General features: G+C 36.9%; 1 protein-coding gene across 3 annotated transcripts in view; it reads left to right on the top strand.

Moving 5' to 3' along the window:
* Nucleotides 1–18: 18 nt before the first annotated feature.
* Nucleotides 19–17790, top strand: part of ZNF654 (zinc finger protein 654) — a 94649-nt gene continuing 76877 nt past the window's right edge. For all 3 annotated transcript variants that reach the window (XM_033433362.2, XM_033433361.2, XM_004272642.3), the window contains exon 1: nucleotides 19–333. In XM_033433362.2, the coding sequence (XP_033289253.1) occupies nucleotides 145–333 (189 nt within the window). In that variant the 5' untranslated portion in view covers nucleotides 19–144. The remainder of the gene's footprint in view (nucleotides 334–17790) is intronic.

Raw genomic sequence — 17790 nt, 5'->3', positions numbered from 1 at the left:
CCGGAAGTAGAGCCAGCCGAGAGGCTCCTGTCCGGCTGGGGAGGAGGGAAGGGGGAGGGAACTAGAGGAGGAGGAGGAGGTTAGCCGAGGCAGCTACAGCGGCGGGGGCGCAGGGGCTGGTACGCGCTGGGCGGCGAGAGCCTCATGGCGGAGGAAGAGAGCGATCAAGAGGCCGAACGCCTTGGAGAAGAGCTCGTGGCCATTGTGGAGTCCCCTCCAGGCCCTCCCGGGCTTAGAGCTGCGGGCGAAGGCAGAGGCGGCGCTGGCGGCGGCAGCTGCCGTGGCGGCGGCGTCGGGATCAGCAGTCGGGATTACTGCCGACGCTTCTGTCAGGTGAGGCGCCCGTCGGCCGCCAGGACTTGTCAGCCAGGTCCTGGGCCTCCCTGCTTTTCCTGGTCTTCCAGTCCCCGAATTTGGGCTGTGTCCAGCGCTCGCGCCACCAGCCCAACAAGGAGCGTGAGGGTGAAGCTCCCCCCTCCACCTATCCGGCTTGGGGTGGGGGGCGGGGAGCGGGACGGGGATGACCTGCGCAGGTTTAGGGTTGCTGAGAAAGTGAGAGTTTGTCGGGGGTGGAGGGGCTGGAGAGGAGGGCCAGCTGGCAGGAAAGCTCTGTACTGACAAGCCTCCCCTGCCCCAAACAGACCCCTTTCTGCCCGAGGGTCCCGCCTTTCTTGTGTTTCCTACCCGGTTTCTTGTCACCTCATTTGGAATCTCTGGCAACACTTCCTGCCTTCCCTTCTCCGCCCCTTGCCCCCGTATTCTCCCCTTTTCCGGAGATGGGAGGCTTGCCATCTCTCTACCGCCCCCTCTTCTGTCATCGCCACCCCTCCCCCTCTGCTAGGGTCTCCTGTCATCTCTTCGCGAGACCCCGCTGGGCCGGTTCTCCAGTTGGTTTAGGCGCTGACCCACAGTGACTTAGTTACTTTTCTGGGAGGTGGGGTTAAGGCAGTGGGATTGTCATCTTTCCTTTTCTTACCCCTTTCCCCGATACACGCAAGCTCTTTTCTAATTAACTGCTAATAGAGAAAGTAGCTTTCCTGAAACTATTGCTCCAGTTACATCACCACCAACCCCCTTCCTTTAAATTATAGTGTATTTTATTTAGCTTGTTAAAAAAAAAGGAAAGTGTCTGAATAGTGACAGTAAATTATTTACTTGGTTGACTGCCACTAAAATTTGATGTAGTTTAGAATGTTTGACCATAATCAAATATTAAAGCACCAAAGTACTTGTGTAGGGGTAAAATTTGTGTTATCTACATTCACATCTACATATATTTATAGTTTAAACATTTTGTTCTCTTTCACAACACTCTTACTTTGAAAACTCTTTTGGAAAAAAAATTTAACTGCTCCTTTTCCACCCCATTCCTTTATTTGTTTATTATCTTGGCTATATATCGTTCAAGTCATGGCTCTACTACTTCTAGCTGTGTTACCTTGAACAAATTACTTCACCTCTTTGTGCCTTAGTTTCTTTCCTCTTATGTCAAATAGGGATAGTAATTAAAGGAATGAATATGTAAAGGGTTTGGATTCTTTACATATTAATTAAAGTAAGCCATTAATTTCATTCCGGTTAACAAATAGGAAATAAAGTTAAGCAGAAGTGGGCATAATGTTTGCTGAAATTTGATTTTATGTATTTCCAAGTATTGAAAGAAAAAGGCTGGGGTTGACATATTCAGGTAAGTTTTTAATACTTTAAACTGTTTTTTGATTTCATCCCCGCTTCCCCCAATAGATAAGTTGGTTTGACAGTGGAAATTGTCTCGGTGTAAAGGGTATGTCAATTTTCTTTGGCACTGCTCTCTATTTAGTGACTTTATTAAAAATTTTTTTGTTGGTATTGGCATTCAGGATTTAGAGGTTCAGTGTCTTTACAGAGCTTGTCTTCTATGTTTTATATCTAGAAACCGTGTTATCAGTAGACTTTGTATCTACAGGAGTTTTAAACTTCTGAAAAATTAGGTTACAGTTGCTCTTTTTAATATAGTCATAGGCAGAAAGTCTTTTCATCTTTTTCTGTATTTTGCTTGTATATCATTAATGAGCAACTTGGCTTTGGTTACATTTAGCTTTGTAAATTTACCTGAACAGATAACCCTTACTTTCTGTAGAACGCGGAATTTAATTTGAGGGCCAGAACATTTTTGGGGAACTCTTAATTACTCTTATTCTGTTTCTTGAAATCAACTTTAAGAACAAATGAATAAATTTAGTTTGTGAAATGCAGTGTCCGAATAGTGACAGTAAATTATTCTAAGAACAAATGAAGTTGACTGTTTTATAAAACTCCACTACCTCCTAAAATATCCAAGGAAGCAAAACTAAACAGGATGAACTTAATGAACTTTTATTTTATATTGCTAAATTATGAGTGTTACGTTGATATACTTTCATGTTACCAACTTTTACCTGAACCCTTATAACATATTTTATAATACTCTAGATTACCAAACGATCTCTTCTTAGAGTTCTTGTCTGGTTCCACATTGTAGGTGAGCTTTGTGAAGTCCTTTTTTGTATTAAAACTTAGATGGAATAAAAGATTACCTGTATTAAGTTGAATTTTACCGACTGATTAACAAAATTCTAGTATAGTAATTCTGTTTTATTTGCCAGTGAGGGAAGCAGTAGATTATATAATCTAATTCCTAAAGATTGTTTCTTTTTAAACGTTTGGTTTCCTAATGTTCGCTGAGGGTAACTTGCCTTCATTAGTAAATGACTTAATTGTGAGTAATCCATAAAATGGATAATATGCACTTGGGTTGGTGACAGTTAACTAAATATATGAATTATACACAGAGCCTTGTGAAGTTGAGAAGAAAGGCTCCAATTTATCTTCCTCCTTTTAGAGAGAAATATGAATCAAAATTTCTTGGCAGTTAGTTGTGTGGGTGAAGGGAGAGGAAGGAACACTTCTTTTCAAAAATGGTTCTGTGTCTTTTACCACAGGGAAAAGTAAAAAGGAATTGCATTTTGCTGCTATTTCACTTATAGATAATATAAGTGAAAAATTATGCATGTAATTTTTAAAATTATGCATGTAATTTTTTAAAATTATGTAATTATGCATGTAATTTTTAAAATTATGCATGTAATTTTTAATTACTATGCTTTTCTATTTGAGAAACAATATAAGCATAGTAATTAAAAATCTCAAACTAAGGGCTTAGGCTACAGCATTTTTGAGATGATGGATTTGGGAGATTGAATGTATTCATTTCCAGTTACATTGAATAATGTTAGACTAACTGCCCCATCATATCCTCCCTTTGCTCTTATTAGTGGACTCTCAACAATTGCTTAAATAGAATTGGCACTTAGCTGATATTTAATTTCAGGATGAAAGGAAGAGGAATGTAATTTTTATTGAGGACCTACTAACTCTTAAGGTCTTCAGATAGGTCTTGTTATGCAAGTTACATAGTTGAAATTGAGGCCTGAACAAGTTAATTTGTCAGGTGAAGAAGCTGGGATTTTGAATCCAGCCTTCAATTTCTCCTGAACAACAGATTGAAATTACAGATGAATCCTCAAATAATTATAAAGTGATTTTTTTTTTCTTTATCAAGTTGTACAAAGGAGAAAAAAAAGGTTACTGAAAGAACTCAGGGAATCATGGAAGAAAAATTTAAAAAGTGCTCTTTCATTATGCCACAGTATAAAAAATATTCCAAGAAACAGTTAATTATTATTTCTCTGACTTGTTAGGGGCTGTGAACATTTCCCCAATTCCTGAAGTTTGTGGTAATTCAACTTAATTTTGTTACTAGATATATTGAAATATTTTTTATCATAAATTGTAAATTAAGCAAGTAAAGGTACCTTCTTAGTTCAGTGCCAGAGTGAATATAATGAATGATAAATAATTATTTCTGGAAACATTTTGATTTGTTGACTAAAATAGATTTTAAAATTATTTTTTATTACAGTGGGGTTAAGTAGCCATCCCACGAGGATGTCAGGAGTATAGAGAGAATGAACATGAAGTGCTCAGTACTATACCTAGCACATAGATAGGCTTAAATAGATAGAAGCTATTAATATTTCTTTCATGTGAAATCCTCTGAAGGTTTAAGAGGGACATTAGAGATAACCTAATCTGTAGGTCACTTTGAGTTTGTATACCACAATCAGCTTTAGAGAGAATTTAGAAATGTTACAATTCTAAAATTCTTTTATTTACTAGAAAAGCCAAATGTTCCTGATGAAGCACTAAATGATTTGCAAAAACAACTACATTTTTTTTTCAGATTTTATTTCCTGTAGGGACATTGGGCAGTGTCGGGAGATATTTTTGATTGTCTTAATTGGGGCGTTGCTGCTGGCATCTAGTACGTAGAGGCCAGAGATGTTGTTGAACACCCTGCAATGCACAGGGCAGCCCTAACAACAAAGAATTGTCTGGTCCAAAATATCAATACTGCCAAAGTTGAGAAACCCTGCTATAATCTTACTTTGGAACCCTTAGTGGATACTTTATGTCTTAAAAAAAGTCTTTAATGATCCTCAGATAATTTTAAGCAGCTACTGGATACCCGGCACTTTAATAGATAAAGAGATAATCTAACAGAAAAAGGGTTCGCTTCATAGTTTTATAGAATACATGCTAATGCCTCTTACTTTAGAGAAATTAAAATTTAATTGTTTTAGGAAAATACAAGTTTTATCTCTTAGTCTTGGTATAAAATTTACATAATATTTATAGTTTCTTGAGCAGTTTCTTAGGGTATAATAATATGTTTTTACTAGTCTTGGAATTAATTGGAATTATTTTTTGATTTGCTATTACTTTTTATATGTGTTTTACATGTACTTGGTTTAATGAGTCATATAAAACTTAAATATGAGGAATTGCATTTTGCTGCTAGTAGAGACCTGACTTAAACAGCTCAAAACAATAGTACACATTTATTTCTCACATGAAAAGTCTTGAATAGATAGTTTAGGGATGATATGGTAGCTTTATCATCATTTTACCATCGTTCACTCTTTCTTATCAGTCATCCTTATCTTCCTATCTCAAGTTGGCCTCATGACCCAAAATAATTGCTGAAGTTCCAGCCATCACATCTGAGTTCCATGTAGCAGGAACAGGGTGTCTCTGGGGTAAGCCAAAAAAGTCTTGCCCTAAGTTCTACTCAGTAACTTCCATTTCCATCTTGTTAGCTATTCTCATCTGAAAAGAATGTTAGGATTTGGGGTTTTTTTTGTTTTTGGTTTTTTTTGTATTTTTTTCCCTGATAAGACACATGTCTATGATTCTATTAATGAGGAAGGAAGAAAACAAGAAGATATTTTAGAGGCAATTGTTGTTTGTTTGTTTGTGTTTTTATTTTGTTTTTGATTTTCTATTTTGCCACTGGTTATAATTTTATTATATAATATAGTATTTTTTAAATAGCAGTCATTCCTTGTCCCTTTTCTTCCCTGCATCTTCCCCAGAGGCAATTACTTGCAGCTCTCTTAGCAAGTATGATATTTATCTCCATGTTATTTATTATAATTATTATATTATATTCCTTATATAATATTCCTTATTATAATTATTATAATAAGGAAAAACAAAACAAAATGAACCCTAGATCTTGTTGGCTGTGTTTGGAGAGCTAATGCTTTGTTGTTATTTATGCTTTTTTTATGTTGACTTTCAGAATTGAATAATGCTAATTGTTCATAATGACATTATTTGTAATACCAAATTATTGAAAACCTTTAGGCCAAAGTTAGGGGAATTGTTACATATAATGGAACCCTATGTTCTAACAGTCCTGTATTTAAAGAATATTTATTCATATGGGAAACTGTTAGTGGTATAATAATGACTGAAAAGACACAGATGACAGGTGATTTCACTTTTGTAAATAAAAAAGACTGAAAACAAATATACCAAATCGTTAACAGTGGATAATTTATTAGTGATATGTTTATAGCTAATTATTTTCTTTGCATTTATATTTTCTTGATTAAACCTACTATCTTTATAAACATAGGAAATATAAAAAACACATTTAATTTTTTCTCTCCCTATTTCACAGATTGCTTATTTTCTGTGAATAAATGCAAGAATATTTTGAGCATGATGAAATTTTAACTCCTTGTTTCTCAAAAATAAGTGAAATGCTTTTTTTTTTTTTTTAATGAGTTGGTTAAGTGAACTTATGAAGGTCATTTTAGGTTAACCAATGAGATCCTAAACTTATGTAACTTCTTTATACACAGCCTTGCATTAAAATATATGTTCATTACTGCTTTCTAATAAGCACTCATGACATTGGCTTAAAGAAATTTCTCAATTTTTACAGATAAGATGGTAGAAGAAAATATTTTTAAATGAAGTTCATTGCTTTAAAATTTTTAGTGATACCATTATTTTGCAGTTCTGCCAAAGAGAAGGCACCAATTGTACTGTTATTGTTGGCACAGAATCTTTTTGATTTCCTTGCCAAAATGTGGTAAACTATACCTTAGCATTTACAAACAAAAGCAAAAAAGAAAACTTTAAATTAAATTTAAGAAAGCTATGGTAAAATGTGTGTCTGGTGAGGTATTTGAAAAAATAAAACATGATCAATAAAATATGGTCAATTAATATGCCATTTAAAATGTATATTAACATATAATGGACGGACTTCCCTCGTGGTGCAGTGGTTAAGAATCCGCCTGCCAATGCAGGGGACATGGGTTCGAGCCCTGGTCTGGGAAGATCCCACATGCTGCGGAGCAACTAAGCCTGTGCGCCACAACTACTGAGCCTGTGCTCTAGAGCCCATGTGCTACAACTACTGAGCCCGCATGCCACAGCTACTGAGCCTGCGCTCTAGAGCCCGTGCGCTACAACTACTGGGCCCGTGTGCCACAACTACTGAAGGATGCACCCCTATAGCCCATGCTCCACAACAAGAGAAGCCACCACAAGGAGAAGCCCGCGCACCACACGAAGCGTAGCCCCCACTCGCCACAACTAGAGAAAGCCTGCACACGGCAACGAAAACCCAACACAGCCAAAAATAAATTTATATTAAAAAATGTAATGGAAAGGCTATTAGGCCATTTAAGATCTAATGTAATTTATTTAACTAAATATTAATTCTAGTTATGCTGTAAATACAGCAGTACCTAGTCTGTTTTGGAGAGCATTTTTAAGGTTTGTAATTTCGAATGAATCTAATACAAGGTAATCTTCAGCTTTCATGTAATATATATCACATTTATTTTTTAGCTCCTTATTTCTCTGACAGGTCAGTTCATCATTTCAGCAGTACACTCTATTCAGTTTGGGTCTGCTCTCTAGGATGAGACCCAGTCAGCATCACCTGGTTAGAGCTATGGTGGAACACTTGGTGGCAACTAAACATGAGAGGAGGTCAATCTGTATAAAGTGCTACATAAGATCCTAAAGTTCAGTACATTGACACTCTTGTACCAACCTTTTAATACCCTAAGTTCTCCAAAGCAGCCATGAATGTGAAAATAGCTGAAAGGCTTTCCATTTAAACAGTAGAAAAAAGAGTCCTTGATGTTAGGGTTGATGCTTGTTTATAGTGTTGGCCCTCCATATTTGCAGGTTCTGCAGCCCCGAGTTCAACCAACCGGACATGAAAAAATATTGGGGGAAAAAGTTCCAGAAAGTTCCAAAAAAAAAAAACTTGAATTTGCTGCACACCGGCAACTATTTATGTAGCATTTACATAGTATTAGGTATTTAAGTAGTCTAGAGATGATTTAAAATATACGGGAGGATATGTGTAGATTCAAATACCACATCATTTTATATGAGAGACTTGAGCACCTGTAGATTTTGATATCTGTGAGTCGGGGTAGGGGTTGGGGGGTGGTTCTGGAGCCAGTCTCCCAGATCCTGACGAATGACTATATAAGGCACTGGGCATATAGTGATAAAGAGGCATTGTCTCTGTTTTTGTATGTAGGTATAACTTTGATAAGTTCTATGAAGAAAAGGTATAATACTATAAAATGCAGGCTAATAAAAGGCATTCTTGGGCAAGTTGAACTTGGCTGAGATTCTTTGGTTTAGTTTGAACTTGTTGAATTTAAGGTACGTATCCTCACTGAAGAAGAGATCTTAAAGATGGCTAGATTTACATAATCCAGAGCTCAGAAGTGAGATCTGGTCAATCATAGTTGTGTGGATGGTATTTGAAGCCGTGTGTGTGAATGAGCTCACATAAGGAGATAATATAGAGTGAGTAAAGAAGAGGACTTAGAAGTGAAGCTTCAGAAACTCCATAGTTAAATGGCCTGGTAGAAGAGGTTGAGTCTTCAAATGAAGTCTGAGAAGGATTAAAGAGCTTAGAGAAAACCAGGGAACTATGGTGTCACAGAAGACAAGAAAAGAGAATATTTCAGGATGGAGTGAATAGTAACTGGCATCAAAAGCTAATGAGATCCAACCATTGAATTAACGTGCAGGTCTTTGGTGACTTTAAGCAGAGCTGTTTTGATGTAACGATGGGAGCAGGAGTCAGACTGGAGTAGTTATTCAGAGTTGAGTGATATACTGTAATTGATCAGTTAATTAACTTTGAGAAAAAGGGGATATCCTCATTTTCTGGCTACATTTGTGGTAAAAGAGAGAAGTGAAAGGAGAAGGAGAAATTAGAAAAGTAGTTGTATCAGTAGATATTAATAGATAAGTGTACAACATTGTTCTGTGTACCTTGAAAATATGTATACACATATGATACCCCAATAAAACATGTACACAATTTATTAATATATAGTTCTATAACTAGAGTTTACTAAAATTAACCCATATCTGTTTTGGTTACCCTAAAGTTGAAATGTTCTAAATATTCGCTGATCACTGTTGCCAATGATTTGATATGTGTGTGTTATATTTTTAGTATCTGGAAGATTATTTATTTTATTGGAGTGCTATGTATATAACTTATAATATTTTGAGTGTTTTCCATGTGTCAGGTACTGTGATAAGTCTTTTACCTGTTCTGTCTCATTTAATCCACTATCCCACAGGGTATGTGCCATTATTCTCATTTTACAGATCAGGAAACTTAAGGCCAAGAGAGGTTAAATGGTTTGATTAAGTCAGGTTGGAATCCTGGCCCATCTGTCAAGAGCCCGTGTACTTAACCATTCCAACATACACATATATTGTATCTAGGAATATGCATTTGGTATCTGTTATAGCATCTGCATATGTATTGATATGTACTACAGCATACTTAAGCAATTATTGACTGAGTAAAAGTAGTGATTTAAAAAGACTCAAGGCAGCAGAAACTAAAGATGTTCATGAATGTAAAAGAGAGGAAAAAAATCGAACTTAAGCTATCAGAGGTTCCCTGTAAGAAGTGATTCTCAACCTTTTTTATTTTTTCCCCCAACTTACCTGAGTGGGATATGCTTTGCTCTGAAGCAGTGGTTCACTATAATGGTTATTTTTTAAATGCAAGAGTTATGATGATTACAGACCTGTTACTTTATGTTATTACCTTGTGTTTTGAAGGCTGGAGGGTATGGAATATATTTTAGATGTTTTTCTTAATGATTAAAATTTTAAAGTTTGTTTCTCCATATTATTTAAGATTCAACCTTGAATATCTTGAAATCTTACTAACCCAGAGCACAGTGGATGTACATTTTTAGACTTTATTATCTATCCTTTACTATGTTTTGAAAGCTTTTGCCAAAGATCTTTCAGATTATAGAACTTGTTAGTAAAGTTTAAGATTTATATTCCATGCTCATGAGGGTATGGTGAAATGGATATCTCATTTTCAAATGGTGGGAGCAGAAATCACCACAACCTTTCTGAACCATAATTCATCAAAATATATTAGAAACTTTAAAAATAATTTGTACTTTTTGACTTATAGCATTAATTTCTGAGGAAATGTAAATTTGGATTAAAGTGCTTCATCATAGCATTAATTGTAATTAATGAAAGGAATGAGTTGAAAATGGAAAAGCAACCAGAACATCTAAAACAGTTGAACATTTTTCAACCCTCATAAACTAAAATATTATTCAACCTTAAAAAATTATGTCCTCAATGACTATAAATGATCTAGGAAAATAAAGTACAATGACAAAAATATTAGGTGGAAAAATTTGTTTGTAGCAGGATTATACAGTTCGAATATAGGCTGGTCCATTCTCACCGTATTTTAGAGGGGGAAAGTGCCGTAAAGAAAAATCAAATGAGCTATTTCACTAGAAACAGGATTTCTTGATGATAATCCGTAGGGGCCATTCGTGTACTTCAGGAAGTCTGTGAACGCTGAAATTATTTGCAAAAAAAAAGTTGTATTTACATTTCCTTGGTGAGCCGGTCTAAGGTTTTTTGTTTGTTTTTATCACATTCTCTTAAGAATTTCAAAACTTGCTAAACAAACACAGACCACAATCATCCAAACACACCAACAGGTTATGAACCTTTGCTGTAAGCCATTGTGATACAAGCAGCACTGCCTACTTTTGCAAATAAAACTTTATTGGGGTTTGCCCTTTCACTTCTGTATTTTCTATGGCTGCTTTCATGATATAGCAGGGTTAAATAGTTGAGATGGAGAATGTATGGCCCATAAGCTGCTTTCTGGCCCTTTCAAAAAAAAGTGTGTCAGCTCATGTCCTACTTTCTTATTTATTCTTTTCAACAACCCTGTGAGATAGATACTATTTTTATCTTCATTTTAGATGAGATGCAGAGCGGTTAAACAGCTAACCCCAAGTCACACAGCTAGAAAAGAGAAATTACCAAGATGTTAATAGTGGTGATATATGGGCAGAAAATGATGGATGATTTTTTTAAGTATCCAGATTCACTATAGTGAGTGTACATAACATAATCAAGAGGGGAGAAAGTTGTGAAAAAAAATTAGATAGAACTGAGTTATGAGAATCTTAAAAGTCATTCATCCTTTTTTATTATTTTGATTCGCTACATTTCATCCTGTGTTTGTAAAGAGCAGATATGCTATTTCTGCTTCTCTTTATGGGACTTAACTCTTATGCAGTCCTTTCTTGATGTTTTTGAAAAAAATAAATTCTTCTGTTATTCTGTTGATAGTTTCTTAAAAATTCTTTATTAACTGAAGCCATTTTGTCCTTTAACTTTTTTTTATTATTGTTGTTCAAATTTTATTATTTTGAATTACTAGTTAGCCTTTTTTAATTGAAGTATAGTTGGTTTACAGTGTTGTGCCAATCTCTGCTTACAGCAAAGTGACTTAGTTTTACCATATACACATTTTTTTTAATATTCTTTTTAAAATATTGCTTTGCATTATGGTTTATCCCAGGAGATTGGATATGGTTCTCTGTGCTATACAGTAGGACCTTGTTGTTTGTCCATTCTAAATGTAATAGTTGGCATCTACCAACCCCAAATTCCCAGTCCATCCCTCTCCCTTCCCCCTTCCCCTTGGCAACTACAAGTCTGATCTCTATGTCTGTTGGTCTGTTTTTGTTTTGTAAATAGTTTCATTTGTGCCATATTTTAGATTCCACATACATTGCCCTTTAACTCTTTTTTTAAATTAATTAATTTTTAAATTTTTGGCTGCATTGGGTCTTCGTTGCTGTGCGTGGGCTTTCTCTAGTTGCGGCGAGTAGGGGCTACTCCTCGTTGTGGTACACGGGCTTCTCATTGCGGTGGCTTCTCTTGTAGCGGAACACGGGCTCTAGGCGTGGGGGCTTCAGTAGCTGTGGCACGTGGGCTCAGTAGTTGTGGCTCGCGGGCTCTAGAGAGCAGGCTCAGTAGTTGTGGTGCACTGGCTTAGTTGCTCCGCGGCATGTGGGATCTTCCCGGACCAGGGCTTGAACCCGTGTGCCTGACATTGGCCGGCGGACTCTTAACCACTGCATCACCAGGGAAGTCGCCCTTTAACTCTTGAGATTCTTTATCCTCTCTTTTATATTTTGAATTTAACTTCAACAACTATTAATTGCTCATAACTTAATAGGTGGTCATAAAATGCTGCATATGTGCCTATCTGACAATGTATACGTAACTTACTTTTTCTTAATGTCAGTCAATTGAATTATCCTTAATTATCTTAGACATAGATCTAGATACATAAAAGTGTTGTAGAAGATATTCCTGAAAGAAAACATTGGCTGTGTACTATGTGGAAAGCTTCATCCTAATGATTACAGGGGATTTAGGGAGGAAAAGGTCACAACCCCTTCCCTCAAGGAACTGAATCATCTAATAAGGGAGAAAAAGCATATCTGACTACTGTAACTGCTGTTAAAACCTTGGTCCAAGCTACAGTTGTCTTTCTCCTGGACAATTTTATCTCCCAGCTTTTAGTTTTTCTCAGTTTTTTCTCCACACAGCCAAAGTGATCCTTTTAAAGACATGAGTGAGGTCTCTTCTAAACCTTCCATGCTTTTCTATCTCAGGGTCAAAGCCAGAATTCTTACCATGGACTGCAGGGCTTCGTGATCCAGCCCCTGTCTAGCTCTTTGACTTGTCCCCTATTACTCTTTGTGTCTACTGCTTACCTTCAGCTACCCTAGTGTTTTTGCCCCCTCCTTCGACTTGAATAACTATTCTCCTGCCACTTGGCCTTTGCTTTGTCTGTCAGAAACACTTCATTTGGGTCAAATGAATTGTTTCCCATTATCAAGTTCACAAAGAGAAATTAAAAACTAGAGTCCCATAGAGGTTAAGATATGAAATTCTTGCCTTCCTGGAATATTGCGTAATCAGAGACAGAGTGTGCCTGTCTGGTTAGGGTTGGGGAGTTTTCAGGAGCTATAGCTTGGTCGTGCTCCTCTGACTGGGAGTGGCTTCTTTCACACCTCAAAAGGAAAATTATTTAGCCTCCAATCTTACTTTTTAAAGAATCCGGAAGGTCAGTGGGCAAACACTTAATATTTTAACCAGCCAACACCCATTAAATTTAGAAACACTAGTAATTCCTTGAATTTAGTACATAATACAGTTGACTCACATCACTTTCGCCAGTAGGATTTAGTGATATCACTAAAGATGGATATTAGAGGAAAGATGGGTGCACAAAAAACAGGGTAACAAGTCAGTTTTGGTTTCAACTTTACCAGGGTGCCAGTCAGTTATGGCAACTGCCAGCGTCTATAACTTGTAAAGTTGTACTGGGAAAATTGATCAAGTGGTTGTGCCACTGTGTGCTTATGATATTTTTCTGAGGGGTGGAAGCACTTTACCTGAACGTTCCTACTTCCTTGAAAGCTGTGTCTGAATTTCTGTCTTGCAGAGTTTATAAATTTCCATGGATTATAGCCACAGGCACCAAGGTCATACTTGATGTCTCTTCCTTTAGATTTCCTTTATATTAAAAGCTTTTACGGGCTTCCCTGGTAGCGCAGTGGTTGAGAGTCCGCCTACCGATGCAGGGGCCACAGGTTCGTGCCCCGGTCTGGGAGGATCCCACATGCTGTGGAGCGGCTGGGCCCGTGAGCCATGTCCGCTGAGCCTGCGCGTCTGGAGCCTGTGCTCTGCAACGGGAGAGGCCGCAGTGGTGAGAGGCCCGCGTACCGCAAAAAAAAAAAAAAAAAAAAAAAAAAAGCTTTTACTTTCCATTTTTTCTGTGTTGTCCTGGTACTCCTTTGCTACAGTGAGTATAGATTCTGTTTAGTGGCACCAATTTCTATACTGCCTCTTGTAAAGAGTGTATCACTTACTTGCAGTGTGTAAAGCTCAAAGTATAATCTCTACAAGGCCCCACAAGGCTCCAGCCTTGCAATTTCCATAGCTCTAGTGTCCTGCTCTTGTCTCTGGACTCCTCCGTCCCCAACCTGTGCCAAGACATTTTTAGCCCTGTGCTACCTTGGCTTTTGCCACTTCCCCTGAAATTCTTAGGCCTATTGAGCTAAAATCATAAAAGCACTCCTCTTGTGCCCCATATTTGTATTATTTGGATAATAACCATAAATGGGTACCTGAAATGAAGCTACTTTTAATATTTCTGATGTCTGCACTCATAGGAGCCCAGTAAAGACAGTACCTCTTCAGCTACTTGCTTCTCTAGACCTTTTCTTTATTCTGCTTTTAACTGTTATAGGCCTTGCATAATTTGTTCTACCTCATTGGCAGTGTAAACATTCCTTTTTGTCACGTTCCTTTCAGCAATAATAGGATATGCCATTTCAGATAAACATAGTTGGTTTCTGTTTTTGTTTATATTTTAGCCTATTCTTAAGTTGGCCCCTCTTGTCTTCCTTTCCCTTTCTCTTTGCTTTTGGGCTTAGGTTTTATTATTCTTCAATTATGTCTTCTAAGATCTGCCACAATGTCAGAGATGAAAGTCAAGGAATTCTGAGTTTATCAAAAAGCATTTATTATCGGGCTTCCCTGGTGGCGCAGTGGTTGAGAGTCCGCCTGCTGATGCAGGGGACACGGGTTCGTGCCCCGGTCTGCGAAGATCCCACATGCCGCGGAGCGGCTGGGCCCGTGAGCCATGGCCGCGGAGCCTGTGCGTCCGGAGCCTGTGCTCCGCAACGGGAGAGGCCACAACAGTGAGAGGCCCGCGTACCGCAAAAAAAAAAAAAAAAAAAAAAAAAAGCATTTATTATCAAACAGATTTTTCCCACTCTCTTCTCCCAGGTTTAAGGAAGTCTTACCAGCTCAACATAAAACCTAGGTCTGACCTCTTATTTTGTTTTTCTTCAGTTTTGCTTTTCCTTGTCCACTCCCTGAGGCCTAACTTTGAGTTCCTGGGGCACTTTTCTTTGTGACACCATGCCATACCATACATTGCCCTCTGTAATAACTAGTAATTTGAAATGCACCTGAAATTCTTCAGGTATTTAAAGGTAATCTCTTAGCTTTTTTTAACCTTTCAAATCTGTACGCAGTCTTCATGGTGTGTTTTTTTTCACTTTTATTATGTACTTGCTATCTGTTTCTTTAAAATACCATCTTACCATACTTGAATTTCCAGTTCAGTTCACCGAGATTTCCATCCTACAGTTACCTGCTATCCCTCTGTTAGATACCTTTGGAGTCAGTCACCCTTCCTTTCTGATGAGTAGCAACTAAAATACTTTCTGCCCCCATTCCATCTTTAGGAACACATAGTTCTGGTATATATATTTCCTTTGTCTTTTTTCATATCTGACTAGTCTAGCTTCTGAGATTGAACTTACTTTTAAGGAAGTCCCTCTCTTCTTCCATCTTAACATGACCTCCTTTTTTTTATTTACTTTAACTCTTCCACTGTTACTTTAATTGAAAGTTTATCATCTTTTTAAAACAAATTTAGCTCTTCTTGAGACTAAGCAAACCTGGTACCTAAAGTTAGTTTTTGAGGCATAGGCCTTTTAAAAGTTTCCCTTTTGGCTTTAACTTTGTAATAATTCCATTGAGCTTTTCTTCTTCCTCATCCTAGGAAAGTGATTTATGCCCTAAACAATAAAGAACCTTGACCCTTCTTTATCTCTGCACTTAATAAAATCCACTGGACATCTTCACTGAACTCAGATAAAATCTTGACATCTATAGCTTTGATTATTTGTGTACATATCAATCTCAGAAGTTACTAGAGATTATATTATGACAGTGACTCTAGAAGCCTTTGGACAAGTCACATGAATATAAGAGCTGTTCTCTGAGAACAAAATTAAGAGGGACAGAATTAAGTCAGCTGATCTAAGACTAATATTAACAATTTAAAGTCTAGACATTAACACACTAGTGTGCTAAGACCCATATGCAACTTAACCAGCTTTTCAGTTTAATCCTCTGGCTTGTAGTCTTTGTTGAGAAACCAGACAGAAGGAACAAAAAGGATTTCCACCTACTAATATCTAAAAAACCTATACGGCTAATGGACATTTAAAAAATTCAATAATATAATTATTGCCTCAGCCACACCTGTAATACCATCTGTGGCCAGGCTATGCTAATTTTTTTTTTTTTAATTGAAGTATAGTTGATTTACAATATTGTGTTAATTTCAGATGTGCAGCATAATGATTCATTATTTTTGCAGATTATATTCCATTATAGGTCATTACAAGATAATGGGTATAATTCCTTGTGCTTTATGGTATATTCTGTTGCTTATCTTTTATATATAGCAGCTTGTATCTGTTAATCACACACCCCTAATTTGTCCCTCCCCCCTTCCCATTCCCCTTTGGTAACTACGAGTCTGTTTTCTATATTTGTGAGTCTGTTTCTGTTTTGCATATACATTCATTTGTATTATTTTTTAGATTCCACATATTTCATATAGTATTTGTCTTTCACATATTTCACCAAGCATAATATTCTCTAGGTCCATCCATGTTGCTGCAAATGGCAGTATTTTTTAATTTTTTTGTGGCTGATATTGCATTGTATATATATGCCACATCTTAATTCAGTTATCTCTTGATGGGCACTTGGGTTGCTTCCATGTCTTGGCTATTGTAAATAGTGCTGCTGTGAACATCAGGGCACATGTATCTTCGAATTAATGTTTTTGTGGGCTTTTTTCCATATATATACCCAGAAGTGGAATTGCTAGATCATATGGTATTTCTATTTTTAGTTTTTTAAGGAACCTCCATACTGTTTTCCACAGTGGCTACACCGATTTACATTCCCACCAATAGTGTAGAAGGGTTCCCCTTTCTCCATATCCTCTCCAACATTTGTTATCTGTAGACTTTTTGATGATAGCCATTCTGACAGGTGTGAGGTGATACCTAATTGTGGTTTTGATTTGCATTTCTCTTATAATTAGCGATATTGAGCATCTTTTCATGTGCCTGTTAGCCATCTGTATGTCTTCTTTGGGAAAATGTCTTTTCAGGTCTTCTGCTCATTTTTTGATTGGATTTTTTTTTCTAATTGAGTTGTATGAGCTGTTTGTATATTTTGGATATTAGCCCCTAGGTCGCATCATTTGCATATATTTTCTCCCATTCCGTAGGTTTTTTTCCTTTTGTTGATGGTTTCCTTTGCTGTGCAAAAGCTTTTAAGTTTAGGTCCCATTTGTTTATTTTTGCTTTTATTTCTTTTGCCTTAGTGGCCATGCTAAATTGAAGTCAGATTTAGAATTTTGCTTAGCCCATGCTAGTTAAGACATTATCATGTGCACACACATCTGTGGATATCACCAGCTGCAGGCAAAAGAAGATATTTGTTCACCCAACATGTTCATTTGATATTCATATACATTTCCTTATATTTGGGGTTCCCTTGTCTGTGTGCCAATTTTAATGTTTATACAGGGAGCATTTAGTATATTATTCTCTCTAGTGAGTTTGAAATCAAAGAAAAAATTGATGGGTACCAAAACTGATCTAAAGCCTTTAAAATGAGCCTACTACTTACCTTTGGACCTACTTAAGAGAAAAGTTGGGTCTTTAAGTTGATACTCAGGCAGCCACAGGGAGAACTCTGGCCAGCCTCATACCATATGGATGCAACATACTCAAGAAGGGAGATGAGAGTCTTCTGGGAGTGATACTTTTCACTGGTTTTCCACCAATGCTCTTTTTCTGTTCCAGGGTGTTATTTCTGATCTCACATTGTATTTAGTTGTTATTTCTCCTTAGTCTGTTCTATTCTGTAACAGTTCTTCTGTTTTTCCTTTCATGACCTTAACATGTTTGAAGAGTACTGATCAATTTTTTTGGTAGAATATCCTACAGTTTGGGTTTGTTTGATGATTTCTCATGATTGGAATGAGTTTATGCATTTTTGGCAAAAGTACCACAAAAATGCTTTTGTATTTCTTGGGGCTTCATATCAAGAGATTTATGATAATAATATGCTTTATTACTTATTAGTGATATTACCTTGATGGCTTTGTTAAGTTTG

Source organism: Orcinus orca, chromosome 5 (assembly GCF_937001465.1).
Source record: "Orcinus orca chromosome 5, mOrcOrc1.1, whole genome shotgun sequence".
NCBI lineage: Eukaryota > Metazoa > Chordata > Mammalia > Artiodactyla > Delphinidae > Orcinus > Orcinus orca.
The sequence above is the reverse complement of the archived record's forward strand: the minus strand, read 5'-3'. Positions and strand labels throughout refer to the sequence as shown.